The sequence below is a fragment of the Vicia villosa genome, linkage group LG5 (assembly GCF_029867415.1).
Source record: "Vicia villosa cultivar HV-30 ecotype Madison, WI linkage group LG5, Vvil1.0, whole genome shotgun sequence".
Taxonomy (NCBI): Eukaryota; Viridiplantae; Streptophyta; class Magnoliopsida; order Fabales; family Fabaceae; genus Vicia; species Vicia villosa.
Window position 1 is genome coordinate 113,680,427 of NC_081184.1, and position 18,390 is coordinate 113,698,816.

At 32.3% G+C, this 18,390-nt stretch overlaps 1 protein-coding gene across 6 annotated transcripts; it reads right to left on the reverse strand.

Annotated features, from left to right (window-relative positions):
* Positions 1 to 7,818: 7,818 nt before the first annotated feature.
* On the reverse strand, positions 7,819 to 16,502 carry LOC131602054 (protein SEMI-ROLLED LEAF 2-like). Of its 6 annotated transcripts, none has more exons than XM_058874041.1 (21): positions 16,437 to 16,502; positions 15,982 to 16,040; positions 15,670 to 15,857; positions 15,451 to 15,525; positions 15,134 to 15,249; positions 14,473 to 14,587; positions 14,024 to 14,152; positions 13,499 to 13,546; positions 13,093 to 13,289; positions 12,803 to 12,999; positions 12,425 to 12,717; positions 12,204 to 12,353; positions 11,814 to 12,107; positions 11,467 to 11,616; positions 10,879 to 10,954; positions 10,154 to 10,281; positions 9,804 to 9,998; positions 8,953 to 9,090; positions 8,746 to 8,871; positions 8,390 to 8,596; positions 7,819 to 8,234 (listed from the first exon to the last, which is right to left on the reverse strand). In XM_058874041.1, the coding sequence occupies exons 3-21, from the start codon at positions 15,802 to 15,804 to the stop codon at positions 8,073 to 8,075; spliced, it is 2,931 nt and encodes a 976-aa protein (XP_058730024.1). In that variant the 5' UTR covers positions 15,805 to 15,857; positions 15,982 to 16,040; positions 16,437 to 16,502; the 3' UTR covers positions 7,819 to 8,072. The 6 variants fall into 6 exon arrangements, with proteins under 6 accessions (XP_058730024.1, XP_058730025.1, XP_058730023.1 ...); XM_058874042.1 differs by lacking the exon at positions 16,437 to 16,502 and adding an exon at positions 16,126 to 16,429 and having other exon boundaries at positions 7,819 to 8,225; XM_058874040.1 differs by lacking the exon at positions 16,437 to 16,502 and adding an exon at positions 16,184 to 16,427.
* Between the last annotated feature and the right edge of the window lie 1,888 nt (positions 16,503 to 18,390).

Below are 18,390 nucleotides of genomic sequence, written 5' to 3' on the forward strand. Positions count from 1 at the left end.
ATCTTATTGATCTTTTAATTTGTTAATCTATTTTACAATAGTTAGATTTCGTATTTACAAATGTTTAAATGAAGCAGGCTTTTAAGTAGACTAGTATGTCAATCAGGCCTTCGAAAAGGCTAGGATCAGACCTAAAAAATAAGCCTATGATAGGCTACAAGTCAATCTTAGACTTTGATGTTTTTGGTAGGTCAGGCTCTGGCTTGACAGAGTCTACGTCTTATCTGACACCTACCCGCAACTTATTATATTTTTCATTCTCTTACTAAATTATGCGTTGGAGAGCTAACCTTGCATGTCCATCCCCGCACTATCATACAGAAGATCCTCTCCACAACATCAAGGCTCTATTCCATCATTTCACCAAGAAATTCTAGTTCCCTGACGAATCAATATGTATATGACTTTACACACACAAAATTATAGTATTAGAGTTTTCCATTTTGTTGAGTGTTTCTAAACATATTGAAAAAGAGTTTTAATCATTAATTTATTGAACAATATATTTTGAAATGTAGTCTTTAAAAAGAATACGCACTACTATAGAAATGAACTTTTACCTCAGATAAAATAGGGCTTTTATCTCGGTCGAGTGGAGATGATAACGAATGGTATAATAAAAAGTGCGTTATTTTTTCCTCAGACAATTGGTCGAGGTAAATCAATTAAAAGCACGTTATTTTTTCTCTCAATTGGATATGTTAACCGATGGAAAAAAACTCCACTTTTACTCTTGGTTGATTTTAATACGTGAGGTGATATGTGAACATTTTGTTTAAATAAAATGGTTTCTACCTCGGTTAAGAGTTTCAAGTGAGGAAATCCCTTGTTTTTTTAAATATAATTTTTTTAATTTTACATAATTATCTTTTTAATTTGTATTTTTCTGAAACATAACCTAACATAAATTACACATTTTGTAAAACATAACCAAATGAAACATTTGTGAAACAAAACTATATATACATAATGTACCAAATACATTGTTTATATTGAAACCAAAAAGGTACATGTGTTCTATTTTTACAAAAAAACTAAAATATACAACTAAGAGAAATCAACATGTTTGTGCATCAAGGTTAATTTAACTTCCCAAGATTAAGTCATCATTAATCGCATTTAATGTTACACATACACTCACCTCAACTTATGATTGAGAATTCTCCTTACTGACACCTGAAGCCTTATCCTATGCCATATTTAAGGGACTCGTCCCAAGTACGCATAAGGGACTCGCCCCGAGAACTTCTGAGGGACTCGCCAAAGCATACTTGAGGGACTTATCTAAATTCGAATAGGAGATAAAACTAAATCACTTCATCATTTACAAGTTTTCTTAAGGGATTGTGTATCAATATATTATAGAGGGCTCAAATGAGGTGATATATGATTCTCTAAGGATAATTGATATTAATGTCCCCCCTATAATAGGGCTACTAGTAGCTTATTTCTTGATTTGTGTAGCCTTTTACCATAACGTGCACCCATTACCCGGTACACTCGCCCACTCATGAGAACGTGGGGAATGGCGTGCCTTTCTCATAGGGGTGTGGAAAACAATCAAACAAAATAGTCATGTCCTCCAGAATTCACGAGTATACAAAGTTTTTCACCATTCATGCATGAACTTGCTCTTACCCCACAACAACTCTAAAACCCTCTAACAACCTTACATAGCTAGAGATTGTCACTCGTTGTACTTTTAGCGAGTACAAGAAACAAATCATAAAAAGACAAAGGCGGAACCACCAGTAGATTTAGGTGGTGAAATATTTTTGATGCATTTTAATTTTTATCATACAATGCTTCATGGATGTAATGTTAGTTTTTGTATTTCCTAGGATGTAATCACGATACATTTGAATGTATTTTACTGTATATCTGACATTACTTGTATAAACATTGGAATTAAGGTTTTGATGTGTTTGTATATCATAAAATACCTATTGTCATTTGGTATGTGGGAATCAGGGTGAATCTGGATTTCAATATCCGGATACACTCATGGGACAAGCCTACTTATGTCCATTTCCTATATGATAAGGGTGAATATGAATTTCAATCTCCAGATAGTCCCATAGGTCAGGCCCACTTGTGTCTTCTTATATGGGGTGAATTCAAATTTCATTCTCCTGATACACCCATGGGACAAGCCTAGTAGTATCTACTTCGTATATGATAACGGTGAATCTGGATTTCAATATTCGGATTAACCCATAAGACATGATTGCATTTGTATGGTCCATAATGATCTAAAAATTATATGAATATGTCTCATATTTGTTAGCATAAACACTTCAAAATGATTCAATATTGGTATATTGCATTTGTTTAGTTTATCAACACGAATCCTCTTTTTGAATTTAAGATCACAGAGAACATCTCTTTTATAGATCTTAGTGTGGTTCTGCTATTGGATTTGTATTATTGTAGTATATCCAAATTTCAAAATTTGGACAATGCGAAAGAGATATTTTTGAATTTTTCATCGGGTGAATGAGTAATTGCATGGGATGTAGTGAATAATTCCCATATAAAAAATAAGACAACAACAACATGGAGTAGGAAATCAAATAATTTCCGCAAAAGTAAAAAAGAAAAAGGAACATGTAGTGAGAGAAGAATGTAAAGAAGATAATTTGGTTTAAAGTGATAGATGAGCGTGTAACAAATTTCACTTAATTTTTAGCTACAAACTTAGAATGTTATTTTTATTACTTAATCAATTATCTTTATGTATTTTCTAAATAGTTCTACCTTTTCTTACGATGAGTTTGTTTCAAGGATTACAACTATAATTATGTGAAAATTATTCTCGAGAACATTATTACAAAAAATTTATTCTTAATTTAATTTCAAATGTATGCGTTTGGTAAGTAATTTTGTAATAACCCTAAGCTCCTAACCCTATTTTTAACCATTTAATGAGGTAAATTACCAAATTAGTGGGACTAATGACCTTTGTAATCCAAGAAGGGCATGATTAGTAAATATTAGTTACAAAGGGCAAAGATGTCATTTTTGCTAAATTGTTTAAAAGTGTCATAAAGAGGAATTATCTCATAATTTTCTCATAACACTCTTTCTACATATCATAATCTTGGTAAGCTTTGGTGGGAGAGAGAGAGAGAGAGAGAGAGAGAGAGAGAGAGAGCTACAAAATTGAAAGAGAAGAAGAGGGTTTTGGAGTTCCACTCTCATCATCAAGGCTGCATGTGAGAATAAAGTGAGAATTCTTTAAGAGCATTCATTCCCCAAGTGAAGCATCATCATCATTTGTTAATTTATCTCCATCATCCTCCAAGAAGAGTTGGGGTTATAAGGATCAAGAGGTATGAATAGGTGTTCAAGAGTTGAAGAGTTATGTTGAATTTGGAATTCTGGAACTTTCTCCATTCATAAGGTAATAACTTTCTCCCTGTAACTCAGAACAAGATGATTCTTGATTTTTCAGAAACTTGACACTCCCTTTTATGTGAAGTTGATATTGGAGGTTCTAAAAGAAAGTTAACTTTATGAAGTTTGGAATCATTTTAAAAGGCAAAAAATAGATGGAAATATGAAGGTCATTTGCAACTATTGTGGTACAAAACTATTTAGTGTTTCATCTCAAGGAACGTCACACTTTAAGTCACATGTTAAGTCTTGCCTACGTTGAAAATATCGAGATATAAAGCAAGCATTGATCAAAGTTTGACAAATATTAGAAGGCGGTCAATGGACTGATGGCAATAGACATTGTGTTAGATCCAAGGTACAAAGTTAATTTGTTAGATAATCTTTTTCCTTTAATTTACGGAGATTGAGTTGAAAATGAAATTGAGAAGGTAAAATCTTTTTTTCAAAATATGGTAATTGAGTATGATTTGAAATTCAAGGAGAAGGAGAATGTTTCTTCATCCATAAATCAAACTCAAAATGAATTTGATGTAATTGTTGTGGGCAAAAAAGAAGCTTGGAGGTCTAATTTTGCAAAACATATTAGTGCGAAAAAAAAGTGTCACATCTAGTAGGTCCAAATTTGACGTATATATAGAGAGGAGAAAATATTGCCGAATGATGAAAATGTTGATATCTTAGGTTGATGGAAGGCTAATGGATTAAAGTATATAATATTGCAAATGATTGCAAGAGATTTCTTAGCAATTCCTATTTCAACGGTTGCTTCAAAGTCTTCTTTTAGCATAAATGGTCGTATTCTTACTCCTCACCATAGTAAATTGCGTTCAGATACTTTAGAGGCATTGATGTGTGTTTAGGATTGGCTATGGACAAGTGTGAATGGTAATCAAATTAATAACAATTTTTTTACACAGATTAATTATAAAAAGTTAGTATTTGACTTATACTTTTTATTTTTTTCAAGTTATACAAAATCAAAAGTTGATATCATTAAAGTTAATTCAGTATTGGAAGATATGGATGCCGACATTATTAGTGAATGACATTGTTAGTGGATGTTAAATGTTTAATTTCAAATATCATTATTATGTTGATTATTTAAATTTTTATTTGAACATTTTCATGCTTTTATTACAAGAGCTAGAAAATCAAAATGGGATTATTGAAGCAAGGAATGTATAATATGGAATTTTGTAATAATTGATGAAAACTATTTGCATCATCACTTTTTGTTTTGTTTGGAAGAATTATTAAATTGTATGATGAATTTTGTTTTGGTTAAAAATGAAATGTATGAATATTATGTTTTGGTGGAAAAGAATAATATTAATATGATAAAATGTTGTTGTTAAATTTAGAGTGAATTGTATGAATGTCACATGATAATATTTTTTTGTCTTTAAAAGAAGTTGAAAATATTTTCTTCAAAAAAAAAAATTTAGAAAAAATGTTATCCATGAAGATTTGTAAATATATGCGGGTATCTTAAAACCCATGGATTACACGCTTATTGGATATCCGAATGAATATGAAGTGGACACGGATATCAAATTTATTCAACGGGACATACATGAATATCATATTATCCGTCCCCACGAATATTCATTTACATCCCTACATAAGAATCATAACTTGATCTCATGAAACATGAAAATTATGATGAGAATGCATGTATTAATGTGATTCTTTGATTTCAAGAGGTTTAGGAATCACATTCATGTCTGGACATGCTTGGGACTAGTTGTATGCAGGTAAAATAAAGAGAAAATGCAAAATGGCAAAAACTTCCCAACTCGACCAAATTTCATACCTTAATCCCTATAATACATTGTATGGATCATTTTAGGTTGTATGAGTCTCAAAGAGACACATTTTGGGAGTTTGAGTAAGAGGATAACTACGAGTAAAGGAAAGGAATCCTTAAGAGAATATTACCGCTTAGTGTGATGAAGATTGAACACCTTGACACTCCCTTGTTATTATGTTTAAAGAATCTTAGGTTACTAGGAGTCCATTAACGATGTGATAGTGTAACCACTTGTATACTCACTGAGTGTGACCACAATGTGCTTGTGGAAATATTAGAACATTCATCGTATGCGACGTGAATCCTAGAACCAACTTGACTAAGTAAGTGATTATGAAGTAAATACACTTAGGCTATGTTGACCCTATCATGTGTGTATTTGTTTAATAATGTAAAAGATGATATTTGCATTTGGATGAAACCAATTGGGTTTGAAATATAATTAGATGTACTTTTATACTGAAAAGTTTCATAATTTTATCATGTATTTCTCGTACTATTATGAAGTTAGATATTTAGTTTTAGAATACATACATAAAATGCTTGCCCAATAGAAATTACCTGATGAGTGGAACCCTAAGATCAATGTTATCCAAAATAGGGAATTGTTTAGAACTAAAAAGAAGAAACTTTGGTATTATCCGTAAAGCCTAATTCTGAGATAATGGAATTAAGGGAGTGAGAGTTGGGATTGCCCGACTAATGTTAATGCGTAGTTCAAAACGTAAGAGAGTAAGTCGCATTAGATGGAAGGTAGGAGAACTCTGGATACCTCATTGCTAGGCTAGTTCTGAAATAAGGCGACATATCATTTCCAGAAACCACCTTATAGGACTTAGTTATATTAGAAGGGGGCAGGAACTTCCGTAAAACCTTGCCATGATGGGCAACGGGTTGTCGACCGTCAATAACGTTGGAAACACTAGCTGGGCTAGAGGTTCGTTAAAGGCTTCGACATGATAGATTTGTAGCTCCTATTGTTCTACGTGGCTCGTACGTTTAATCTATTAGCTTATACGTTATTGTGAAGCGTATTACGCCTTGTTCCTTAAGACCCATGAAATAGTATATACGTGATTACTAACAAAATGAGATATGATAGTTTACCTTGTAGAGCTTAGTGTACCTATAAGATAGGTGGACACAATGAGATTTAGCAATCTCACCCCAATCGTATTATTATTTTTCAGGTACTATGCAGAAGCTCGAGGTTTCGCTAGAAAGCTTGGGTCAGGAGCTTTGCGATCAGATTGCGTGAAGACCACACCTGTCGTTGTGCTTATTCTTTAGAGTTTTATTTTAGACATTCATGTTGTATACATACTAGATGTGGTATTTGTAATGTATGTAAAAATGAAATGTCATTTACTTACTTTTGTATGTATTCAATACCCGTTTGATAATATTTTACTAATATGATTCTAAATATATATTGGAAGGGTACTACAAATTTAATTTTCTAAAAATATTTATAAAATATATTTAAATTAAAATTTAAAAATAAAAAATAAAAGAGTTAAAATATTTATGAATGAGAAGTTATAGGTATTTGTTTCTTATTCCACGTGAATGTAAGGTTCTCGACCTATAGTATGGGAATAGAAAGTAATAGAGCTATTTATATATTAAATTCTTGAGAATAAAAAAATCTAAACAAATAACAACAAAAATCAAGTCTTATTCCATTAAATAAGATTGACAAAGATCAACTTCCGTCACAATGTTCTATCTATAACCATACTTATATTTAAATTAAATTGTAAATCTCAAAATATTTTTTAATAGTTTTTTTTTTTTATAATTTTTTTTAAGTCTTCATCCACCTTTAGTTATTTGATTTTTCTTCATCTAATATACTATGGCACATATTTTACATTGCATCTATACATGCACAAATCATTCAAGTATCTGAGCATAACTAATAAAAAATGAAAGATTTTCCATACCACATTTTTTTTTTTGAGAATAAATTTTCAATCCACGGAACAAACCTCTCCTGTATATCCATTTTAGTAGAGGTATTGTTTAGTTGTGTATTTATCATTGGTGAAAATTGTTAGTACTATTAAGAAGACTTTTTATTCATTATTTTATTTAGTAAAAAATAAATGAGACTACTTTTCATGATTTTTTTTTTAATTTATGTAAAAAATTTATAGCCTCTGCTATTTGGTTTTTATCTAATTATTATAGTACTCTATAATTGATTTTGCGATTTCTCTCTTTAAATTCTATTTAAGTTGCAGAAATGGTAATTTATTTATAATATAATGTATAACTTCGTGGCCTATGCTAATGGAAATTTAAGAGTTAAGATTCTCTCAATTTTTCAAAAGAAATAGAGAGCTCCATTACTAAAGTTTTTATGATATAAAAATTAACTTATACAAATACATGTCACACTTTTCAAGAACATTGATGCATTATGCATCAAAAATTTAATAATGAAGTTCTCCATTTCTCAAAATTTAAGAGGTCGGGCACATACTCCGAGAGCAATGGAACGAGTAAAATGATTAGGAATTAAGTTGTACTTTCACTCTCTTATTTCAAATATAGTCATAAGTTTTTTTTAAATTTGTGTAGAGTTTAACTTTCACTCTCTTCAATAGTATAAACAAATTATGCAATAAACATTTATAGAATAACAGCCTAACTAAATTGTACATCCAAATTCCAAACACCCCAAAAACAGAATCTGCACCTCACATTTAACTCAGTGTTGGGGTTTGGGCATGAAGGGAACAAAGCTGCTAAAGAAACAACCATTTTACCACAATGCAAAGAACAAGAGAGAAAAAAAGACCTACTGCATGGGGATGACAACCAAACAATACACATCAATTGTGGAAATCTAGTATCATTAGCATCCAGCAGCTTTCAAGAATTTATCGTAAGGGCTCGCAGGTGGTAGTATCAAAGAATGTTGTTGTCTATAGTCGTACGAACACGGGTGTGCTGGATACAGCGCCTGTAACTGCTCCTGACTCACTAACTTCAGATCAACTTCTGAGTACTGCAGTGTCTACACAATGACAGGCAAAAAAATGTGATAAAGTGAGGCGGTGCACAAATAACCGAACTCTATGTCCAAGGTATATTGCCAAGAGCTCTCGAGATACAATATTTTCTTAGTCTTTTGCAGAAAAATCGAACTTCCATGATAAAAAATTTACTAACCTTAATTGGTAGAGAGGTGACTTCTGTTTCATTTGCGCTAGAAAGAACTAATGCTCTAGTCTCCTGTTGGTGCTTAAAACTGTGAAGAACTGACATTTTCTGTTGTTTCCCTGATACAAGGGCCTGACACTGGTTCTTCATTTGGTCATATGGTACAGGGTTTGCAGAAATGGGGAAACTAGCGACTTGCCGTGCGGTTTCCAAAACCTGTCAATACAACAATCCTTATGGGGCCTTTAACTGAAGAAGAAACCGACATCACTCGAGCAAAATATGAAAAGTTTGATTTTAAAATGCAATCACAATCAACCATCAACAACTAAGAATAATAAAATGAAAAGGATGACAAATTTTACCGATTCTAAGAGTTGATTAACACTTAAAATGGCCAGGTTATTGAGAGATAGCGAGGATTTGCAGTCTAACTGACTTTCACTTGGTTCACGACCAATCTCTTCATCCATCAAAGCTACCGAAGCCATCTAGAAACAATTCATCACAGATATAGTGAAACAAAAATTTCAAGGTCGCATAAATGCAGATACAATTATGAAGAATTTAACCTCATCAAAATCTGGAAAGTCAATCTGAGCAAGTGGAGATGTAGTTGGTGTCTCAATAAATAATGGAGGTCCCGATGGGTATGCATCATCCGGAGAAAACCCCTCTGCAAGTTGATTCTTTATGCTTGACAACTCATCCTGGATAATTCATAATATGGAAAAAGACCAGGTTATTTACAAATACTACTCACATTGCTCCGCAAACAACTCTGCCTCCATTTTATAGAACATTCCACATTCTGCTGACACCTAATATAATACTTGCAAATATTGTTCTCCACAAGAAAATGAATGGTTCAATCCATAGTTTCCAGGATAATCGTGTGCATGTGCAGTACAGATACATGGTACAAATTCTGAGGTAGAAACTTAAACGAAAAGAAACCCAAATAGCTGTTTAGCTTACTAAATAAATTCAATTATTAATGAACAGCATATCACTGTATTATTTGTCAGCCCAAGTAAAACTGGTGAATAAGTTTTCAATTTGAGATAAAATAATATATTCCACAGTTAAATTACTGATGGCTAGTCCTTTGCCAAGGCAGTGGCATGGCACCCTCGTAATTTATAGTAAGAAGCTTAAAGCTAGATGTTGTTTTATACATTAACCAAGAGTAGGGTCATAATATTGACATTTGCACTTTCAAAGATGCAACTCAACCATCATTTGAGCATAAGCATAGATTGCATCTGCCAAACCAACTTCAATGTGATTTTTACTGTTTGATATGCAAAAATAAATGAAAAGTTGACATACAGTAGTCTCTTACTTTCAGGTACTCCGAACTAACCCCGGCTATATCCTAATCTTGAATATAAGAAAAATGGAAAATGAACTCATATATTACCTCCGGTAGTTTTGAATATTTAGTCAGGAAGTACGAGATTACAGTTTCTTTCAACTGCTTATCATCCAACTCTACTGCCGAAAGTGACTCAATAGCAGCAACATCATCTTCTTGAGATCCATAGATTATCTTCTCGGATTCTATATGAACAGCCTGCAGCCTGACATCATCGACCAACTCAAGAAAAGGATCTACCTGTGTATTTTTAACATTGATTAATTTACCTAATTAAATTTAAAAAAAAAAAAAAAGGAAAACAGACAGTAGGTAATGCAAATCAATCTTGAAAAGGAAGCTGAATAGCAAGGACATGAAATGGGGATTGAAAGAGGTTAGGGGAAGAAACTAACAGTTGAGTGTATCAAGGATGCTTTAACTATTGGAATTAGCTTAGGGAAATTGCCTGTCCTGGCAGAGAATATAAGCATGTATGATGCCAAGGTGAAAAGAGACCTCCTGCGAGATGGCTGTAAACCTCCTTTAACAAGCATGCAGAGAATGAACATGTCAGAAACTTAGCATCAGAAAAATGTTAATCCAACAACTTTGCAACATAATGAAAAAAAATTATAGCATGCATAGATAGACTTATATACACCGTTTTACAATAACAAACCACGGAATTTGTAAATCAATAATGTAGATTTGTACTTGTTTTCTAAAGTAAAACACAGTCAACAAATTTCCCAAAAGGCTTTAAACTATGCCATTTGGAGTAGTAGAAAGTTGGTTGTATTTTGTGAGAACTTAGAACCACACATTCTACAATAATTTGTTAAGCAAGAAAAAGCTTTACATTATTGCTCGGAAAATAGTAGGATAAAATTGAAATAAATTATAAAATGCAGCATGTATAAAAATTTGCAATTGCTCAAAAATGTCAAGAGGTGCTTATGAGGCTCCTAGGATGCAGAAGATTAGATGCAGGAAGTGGTTTGGGGCTTACTCAAGAAATTACACCTTAAAATAGGTGATTGATAACTTTTCCAATTCAAGTAGATGTAGAAAACAAGTGGACAAGAAAGGAAACACATCAACATGATTAGATAAAAGATCATTTATATGTTCAACTTACCTTCTTGATCCAATGCGATGATCATGAGGGAGAATGCCAGTTGGAAACATCTTACTAAAGCCATGTAACTGGATGTCTGTTTAAAGCAATTTAAACAATCATGAACTTGGACAGGTTACCAGGAGATATAAAAAAATATGAAAATAAGGTAATTTTTTTAAAGAAAACTGTTAGGAGAATTGAGAGAAAACCATAATATTTGAATCTCATAAGCTAAAGTAACAGAACTGCAGGTGGTTTACACTATGCATCCTGTGCACTAACTAACATTATTCATTCTTGAAAGGTTAAAGCAGTTAGAATACTATCCACCCCACTAAATACGAGTGACAATTTCATACCAAATTGAAATACTCAGTTATAGTGGTTCTGATACAAGAATAATCTAGTTGCCTGATTAAATTTAAGTTCAACGATGTTGACTTAAATTGTCTGAATTACAACCATAAAATGTCGAAATTTCACTCATAAGAATAGGAACTATGCTGCTTTATACTAACATGCATATGAGTAAGAAATGATAGTACATTTATAAATGTAAATTGACATGGAGTGAAAACCTGTGTGTTTGTGTTATACCAATCTCACCTTTGAACGAGTGAACAATAAAGCAATGCTAAAAGTGTGAGCCATAGCCTCAAAATTTTCCGGGCCATTGTCCATAGATGTTGCCTGAACCCAGATTGAAGAAAGCAAGAGACTCACTTGGTGGCTGCTTAACCGAAAGGAACTTAGCTCCTGAAAGAGTGTTCATTCAATATTTGAGCTAATATTACAGCAAAAAGAAAAGTCCCCATTGTCTGTAAAAAAACTAAACGGACTGAGCCACTTAATAATATTAGTAATACAACTGAAATCAATAAATGTTATATGAAAAGATAAGTTAAATTAATATGATATAGACTAAAAAGTGTGAAGTAAAAGAAAAACTATACATCATTCCCATGATTTAGAGCATCAGAAAAGCTGTAAACACGGTATGGAATCCTACTGCTGATATCAACTACTGCCCTTCCTTCCATATGTTTCCTATTCATCTGATCTGCCCCTAAAAAGCTTTTATGCTGAATGGAGAAGCTCTCACTTGGTATATTCTGAGCCGTCACTGTTTTATGGTCTAACTGGGGAGAAAGCACTGTAGAAAAGACAGAGTGCGCCCCAATTCGCGTTTCTTGGTCAGGATGAGCCATCACCAGGAGCAATTGATGAAACAAGGCATCAGGAAAAGCCTGGAATGGACAAAAATGCAACACAAGAGTTAATATTATCTTACTAGAGCTGAGCATATGGAAAGGACCATTTCATGTCAAAGTAAAAATACTTGCCTTTTTGTGATATGACACATTAGGGATGGATGTAACTAACTTTACAATTTGATAAATGGCATAGATAGTTGTTCTTGCTACAATGGTCGTAGTTGAGATATTCTCTAATACCACAGCCATCAAATCAAGGACAGGCCCTACATCTCCAACCTGTTATTCTCAAAATGTTACAGTCGAAGCAGTATATAAAGTTTGAAAAACAAATAATATAGCATGCATACCTTGTTTGAAAGTTGTAATATACATGTTTCTAAGGCAGATTGAAGTTCAGTATTCAACTTATACTCGTCATTCCCAATACTGGAAGATGCAGCTAAATTTTGTAGGCACTTCCTTAAGTGTTTAACAAGGTCAGATATTGCACCAATTATTGCAACTGAAGCATGTTGCTTCATGTTTTGTGCAAGTTGTGTTGTGGTTTTAGTAATATTAATCTGAAGGATAGGATGCTTGGAAACATTCTTATGATCCAAGTGCTTGACCAAAATAGACAACAGAAGATAGGAGTTATGTCCTGGTTTGCAAAAAAGACAATCAGTATACTGAAATTGAAGAATAACCTTTTTCAGAAAATTATGCCTCTAAATGTTGCAGGGTACCTGAATCTTCTAAAAGAGATTGTAAATACGTTAAAACACGGGCAGCCTCTCCTTTTTCAGATGACCATTGATTTTGAGTATCAAAATAATGAAAAAGAGGTTCAAGGACACGCCGCAGAGTTGTAGCTTCCTTTGCCAGTTTGACCATATTATACAAGCAAGCCTTTGACCAATATGCTGGATCTTTAGCAGTATCCCTGTAAAAGTGATAAAGATACATGACCTGTTTAAAATGATGATGACCTCAGGCTTCATAATAAAGGAGGGGGAAAAAGTGAAGTAAGACATACAACATAGAGTCCATCCCACTCCCCGCCACGAGTTTCAGCCACAAATGATCCTTCTTGGAGGTATCTGTCGAGGAGCAGTCCTCTATGGGAAATTCACGTACAAACTGGTCCATGGACATTGAATTCAGTTTGTGTTCTTTGGGGGTATTGGAGTTAGATTGAAGACCCACGTAATTCTCCAAAGTCACTAGCATGATCTGTGTTAGATCCCACAAACCAAAAGTCCCAACAAGAAAGAAAAGGAAATAATTAGAATTGGAAAGATAAATTGTCTGTTGCTACAAGTAGAAACCTGCTTCAAAAATTGATGCACAAGTTTTGGTTCAAAGTTTGGAAAAACAAGAATATAAATAACAAACTAAATATAAATATAATAGAATAGTTTTTGTATGAAAACAGTGCTCACTTCATCCAAATCCAGTGAAAGATGTGATTGCTCACCCATGAAACGCACCTAACCACGGAAAACACATGAGCAAAGAGGTATCAATAACAGATGGCATAAACAACCTAAAACTCAACTGAGAAAATGATACTGTGGTAGGAATAAGGTAAATACTAATCAGTTCAAAAATTTCAAACTATTTAGATGTCTCGCTCTTACTATCATATGCAAAATTAAAACTTCTATCCTTCTACAGCTAAAATTATTATTACTATTGCTACTATTATTGATTACACGATCAGTAATCACTAGAGTATCTGAGGAGTGAGGACCATAAGTTTATCCTTAACCTCTCATTTGCATTCTACTTCTCTTCATTGAATTCATATTCATTAAAAGAATAGTCAAGGCGTGCAAATTCTGGTGTGTATTTGATGAATAAAAAAAATAGTGAAGTCCTTAATCCTCGTGTCATCAAGTTACACGAATGCATAACCAATAATTTTCCAGAAAATGTAACAAGTGACACACAGAACAAAGCAGTACCATATAGGATAGAGCTTGTAGTCCAGCTGAACGGAGACGTAGAATGCGTTCATCTTCCCCCATTTCTTGAGCCAATTGACATAGCTTAGGAATAAAACCCTCTAAGTTGAACATGTATGTACCATCTGTCTATTTTCAATTTTAAAAAATAATCAGGATCACAAAAAGTTATTCAATTCATAATAATAAAAAAAGATATGGACAAAATATACATAATGGTCACGGATCAGTTAGAATGTAATTATCACCAAGCCAGCCCGGTTTTTGAGCTAGGGCGTATCTATTTTTACTATCACCATCAACTTCCACCCAGAGCTCAAAAAGTTAAAAATTAAGTAAACGAATTTTTCGTCAATGGGTGGCATATATCTTACTACACAACACCCATAGAAAGCAACCACACTGTGATATCAACTTCAACAATTTAGAAAGGTTTATCAACCAAATACCTGACAATCTATAAAATCAGAAAGAGTGTTGCAGCCTAAAATCCTGATTTCATCCATTCGAGTTTGTTCTAGAAGAGTCCGAATAATCTCTAATAAACTACCCGCAAAAAGTGACCTACAAGATTAAGAAGCATTACTTGAATATCATGACCTACAAGATTAAGAAGCATTACTTGAATATCATCACACATTCAAAAGAAGAAGAAAAAATTGGCAATCCAGCAATAGAAAATAGAAGAACAGCAACTTAATAGTACTGTTTATATTGCATCAAAATATAAAAGTGCCAATATCATTATAGAAATAAAGGTTTCTACTGACATCATATTTTATATCTTTTCACACTCCTCAAAATGTATAATGAAACTTATATATGATATGATCATAAATAAATAATAACATCTAGGGAAATCAACACATACAAGCATTCGATGGATGCCGAAGTTAAAAAAGGAAATTTTCTCATTGGATTAGAATCAAGAGGGTACATATAGTGTTTACAGAAACAATGACAAGATGTTTTCAGATTGAAATATTTCCTGTAAATGCGAAGTGTAATTTAGTTCAAAGTGTTCAACTTTCTTATGGCAGACTAAATCTACTTGATAGAAGTGGTTATGTAAGAATTGATGAATATCAATGTATATGTCAATAAACTTACATCTGCTCCTTACATGACGATAAGAGTTTCCTGTATATGCACAAGACAACTTTCACTGAACCAAAGACTTCATTACGCAAATCCTTGTAACACATTTGCTCCAAGTTATCAGTAATCTGCAAAGATAAAACACCAGAAAAACTTAGGTGGAAGCCAATATGATTTTATCCCCAAACAAATGTAACTTTGGACTTAGATAACAATCCAATAAATAGTTCTACCACCAAATCATAGTTTATCTTGATTAAATGATACATGCGAACGAGAACAGAGGCACTGAAGAAATCTAAAGACTTACAAGATTAAAAGCATTTTACCTTAGGAATTCTCAATGGATTTTTAGATGCATAGTCACATAGCTTTCCAATTTTCCTATCATTGGGTTCAGCCTCCTGCCAAAAACAGCACCCATCATACACATAGATAGTAGTAAACTTGTTTGGTGTTGTGAGCTGGCAACTCAAACAAGAAACAACAACCAGCAAAGGAAGCTGATATCGAAAACAAAAATGCTGTAAATAATCTGAAAATCTCACCTGATTGCGAGGGAAAATATCAGCCAACAATTTCTTGTAACGCTTCACCGGTTGCCTCGAGCTAGCACGAAGAGCCGGACAAACACAACAGAGGTTGCCACAGGCAGGCACAACCCGCCTCGACATAACCCCCATTTTCCTACTTAATCACAAACCTCCTTCACTCAAGAATCTCCTCACAAACAAACCTACCACAATTCACACATTCCATTCCCTCAATCAAAACTTAAATTCACAACAATTCATCAAAATTAAAACCTATATATAATTCACTGAGCTGAAAATTAAAAATTAATTACAACATTGACTTACTTCAAATCAAAACGAAGAAACTCTACTTGATAGCAAATTCAAGTGCCTCAAACCGCGATCTGATAAAAAGTAAACACACATTTCAGAAATGAAAGGCTAAAGATCAAATTCAAAGGAATTAATTAACGGAACTTGTGGTTCTACCGGACTCCAGATTAGTCTCTGCAATTGCACGCAGACAATAAAGATATTCGAGATATACCAAAATAATCAATTAATCGCCGACAGTTTGTGGTGTTTTCGGTTACATATCAACGTCGTTAGAAAACAGTAACGTTTTGTTATATCATTTTCAGCGATATTTTCTGGGTAGTTATTAGTTTACAGCTACTAACAAACTATTGAAGTGGGAAATTAATGAAGTTAAAACAATGTAACTTTTTTGTAATGAAGAGATAAAGAAAAGAAGAAAATGTGAAAAGGAAAAGAAAAGAAAAAGAAAAAGTTAAAGTAACCGTTGGTGGTGTGATCGGGGAACTTGACAGCACGATGAGTTGATTAAGCAATGTGATTATTGTTGTTTATACGCGCAAACGGCTAAGCGTCGTGCCAAATGGCAACAACTTTGGTTGCTTTAATCATTTCTTAGTTTTTTGTTTTTACATTAAAAAAGTCATGTTAACTTTTTTTTTTTTTTTTTTTTTTTAACAGATATACTAATAATATTACTCTGGTCTTATTTATAAGAAAAAAATTATTTTTTAAATATATTAAGTAATTAATGTATTTAAACAATATAAATGTCAGATTAAATAAGAAAGTAAATTTTCTTTTATAAATAAGATAAGAGGAAGTATTATTTAAGTTTTAAACAATTGAATGTTTTAAGAGAGTATTTCAATTTTTAATTTATATAGCAAAAAAGTTAACAATATTTTTTTTTAAAAATCATGAAATTTTATTTTGTTTTTATAAGTTTCATCTACTCGAAATAACCATATTCTAGGTATTAACAATGTTTCGCACCACCTCGTCCTTAGTTTTCCCATGGTTGTATTGTGTTGGTTTTCTGCCATAACTCGAGTGGTTTTTTATTTCGACAGTGACTCGACGTTCTTCCTTCCTCTACGATGGTGGTTTTAGCTTTGTTTTACTGAGGTTTGGGAGTTTCGATTTGTCGTGGTTTTGAGACTCTTTCTACGTCAATTTTTATTACATCTCAACCTCATCTTCTCTAGTTATGTGTGTTGACTTTTCTGACCCTTGACTCTTTGTTTGATTGTGTCGAATGATTTTAGGTTGTTCGGACTAGTGGCGGTTTGTGGATTCTATCTCCGATTCGAGTTTGCTACTTCTGCGGTCTTAAAATTCACTTCAGTCAAGTTGATTGATTTTGAATTGTTTGTTCTGAAATGATAGTGACTGTTTAGTGCAGTTTGCGAGTAAGTTGTTGGCTAATAAATTTTAGTCGAATTCATTCGTCGTATTCAAAATCTGAGCTTGATGATTATTAATTTACAATAAAACATACTCCCTTTGTTTCTTTTTAAGTGTCGTTTTAGAAGAATTTTTTTTTGTTCCTATTTAAGTGTCGTTTTATAATTTAATGTTATAATTTGTCAATTATACCCTTATTTTTCTAATAACTTCACCTCACATTTTTTAATTAGTTATTAGAAAAAGAGAATGTGTGATTGAATTTATTTAGAAAGAGAAAAATAAATAACAGTATAATAGGAAAAATAACTCTAACAATCCACTGTCTTGGTTGGAGAAATTTATGCTAAAATAACACTTAAAAAGAAACATAGAGAATAATATATAACAATATAAGATAAGATAAGTACTATAAAAAAAGAAGCTTGTAATCAAATTTGAGTTTAAAAATGTTTTAAAAAACACAATTTTCTTTTTGAATTTATCAAAACTATAATTAAATTTAATTTTTATAACTATTCTAAAAAATTTAAAATTTAAATGCAATACTTTAAAATTATAAAATAAAACTTTTAATATTCATTTTTTTAATAAGACTCATATATTGTAAAAAGAAACATTACAAACAGTAGTAGATGGAATTAAAAACTCCATCAAAAGAAAGAAGTGAACCAAAAGAAAGGTATACAGTATACCTATCATATTTTTTACAAAATCTTTTTCAATCACAAATGGGATGGAATCAAAAAATATAATTGGAATAAAAAAATATAATTGGATTGAGAAATGATAATTCTACACTAGATGATACAACTGCACCGTATTTTTATACGGTTAGATTTCTTTTACTATATTTAATAATAATTGTTCAATTTTTTTAATAAAAAAACACACACATGCCATATGGTATTTTATATGGTGTATATATATATATATGGTGTAAAAAATCCACGGTAAGGATAGCAATCCTCAATTGGATTAGCAATGAGACCCATATTTACAAAAAAAAATTAAAAATTTGCACAACTGTCT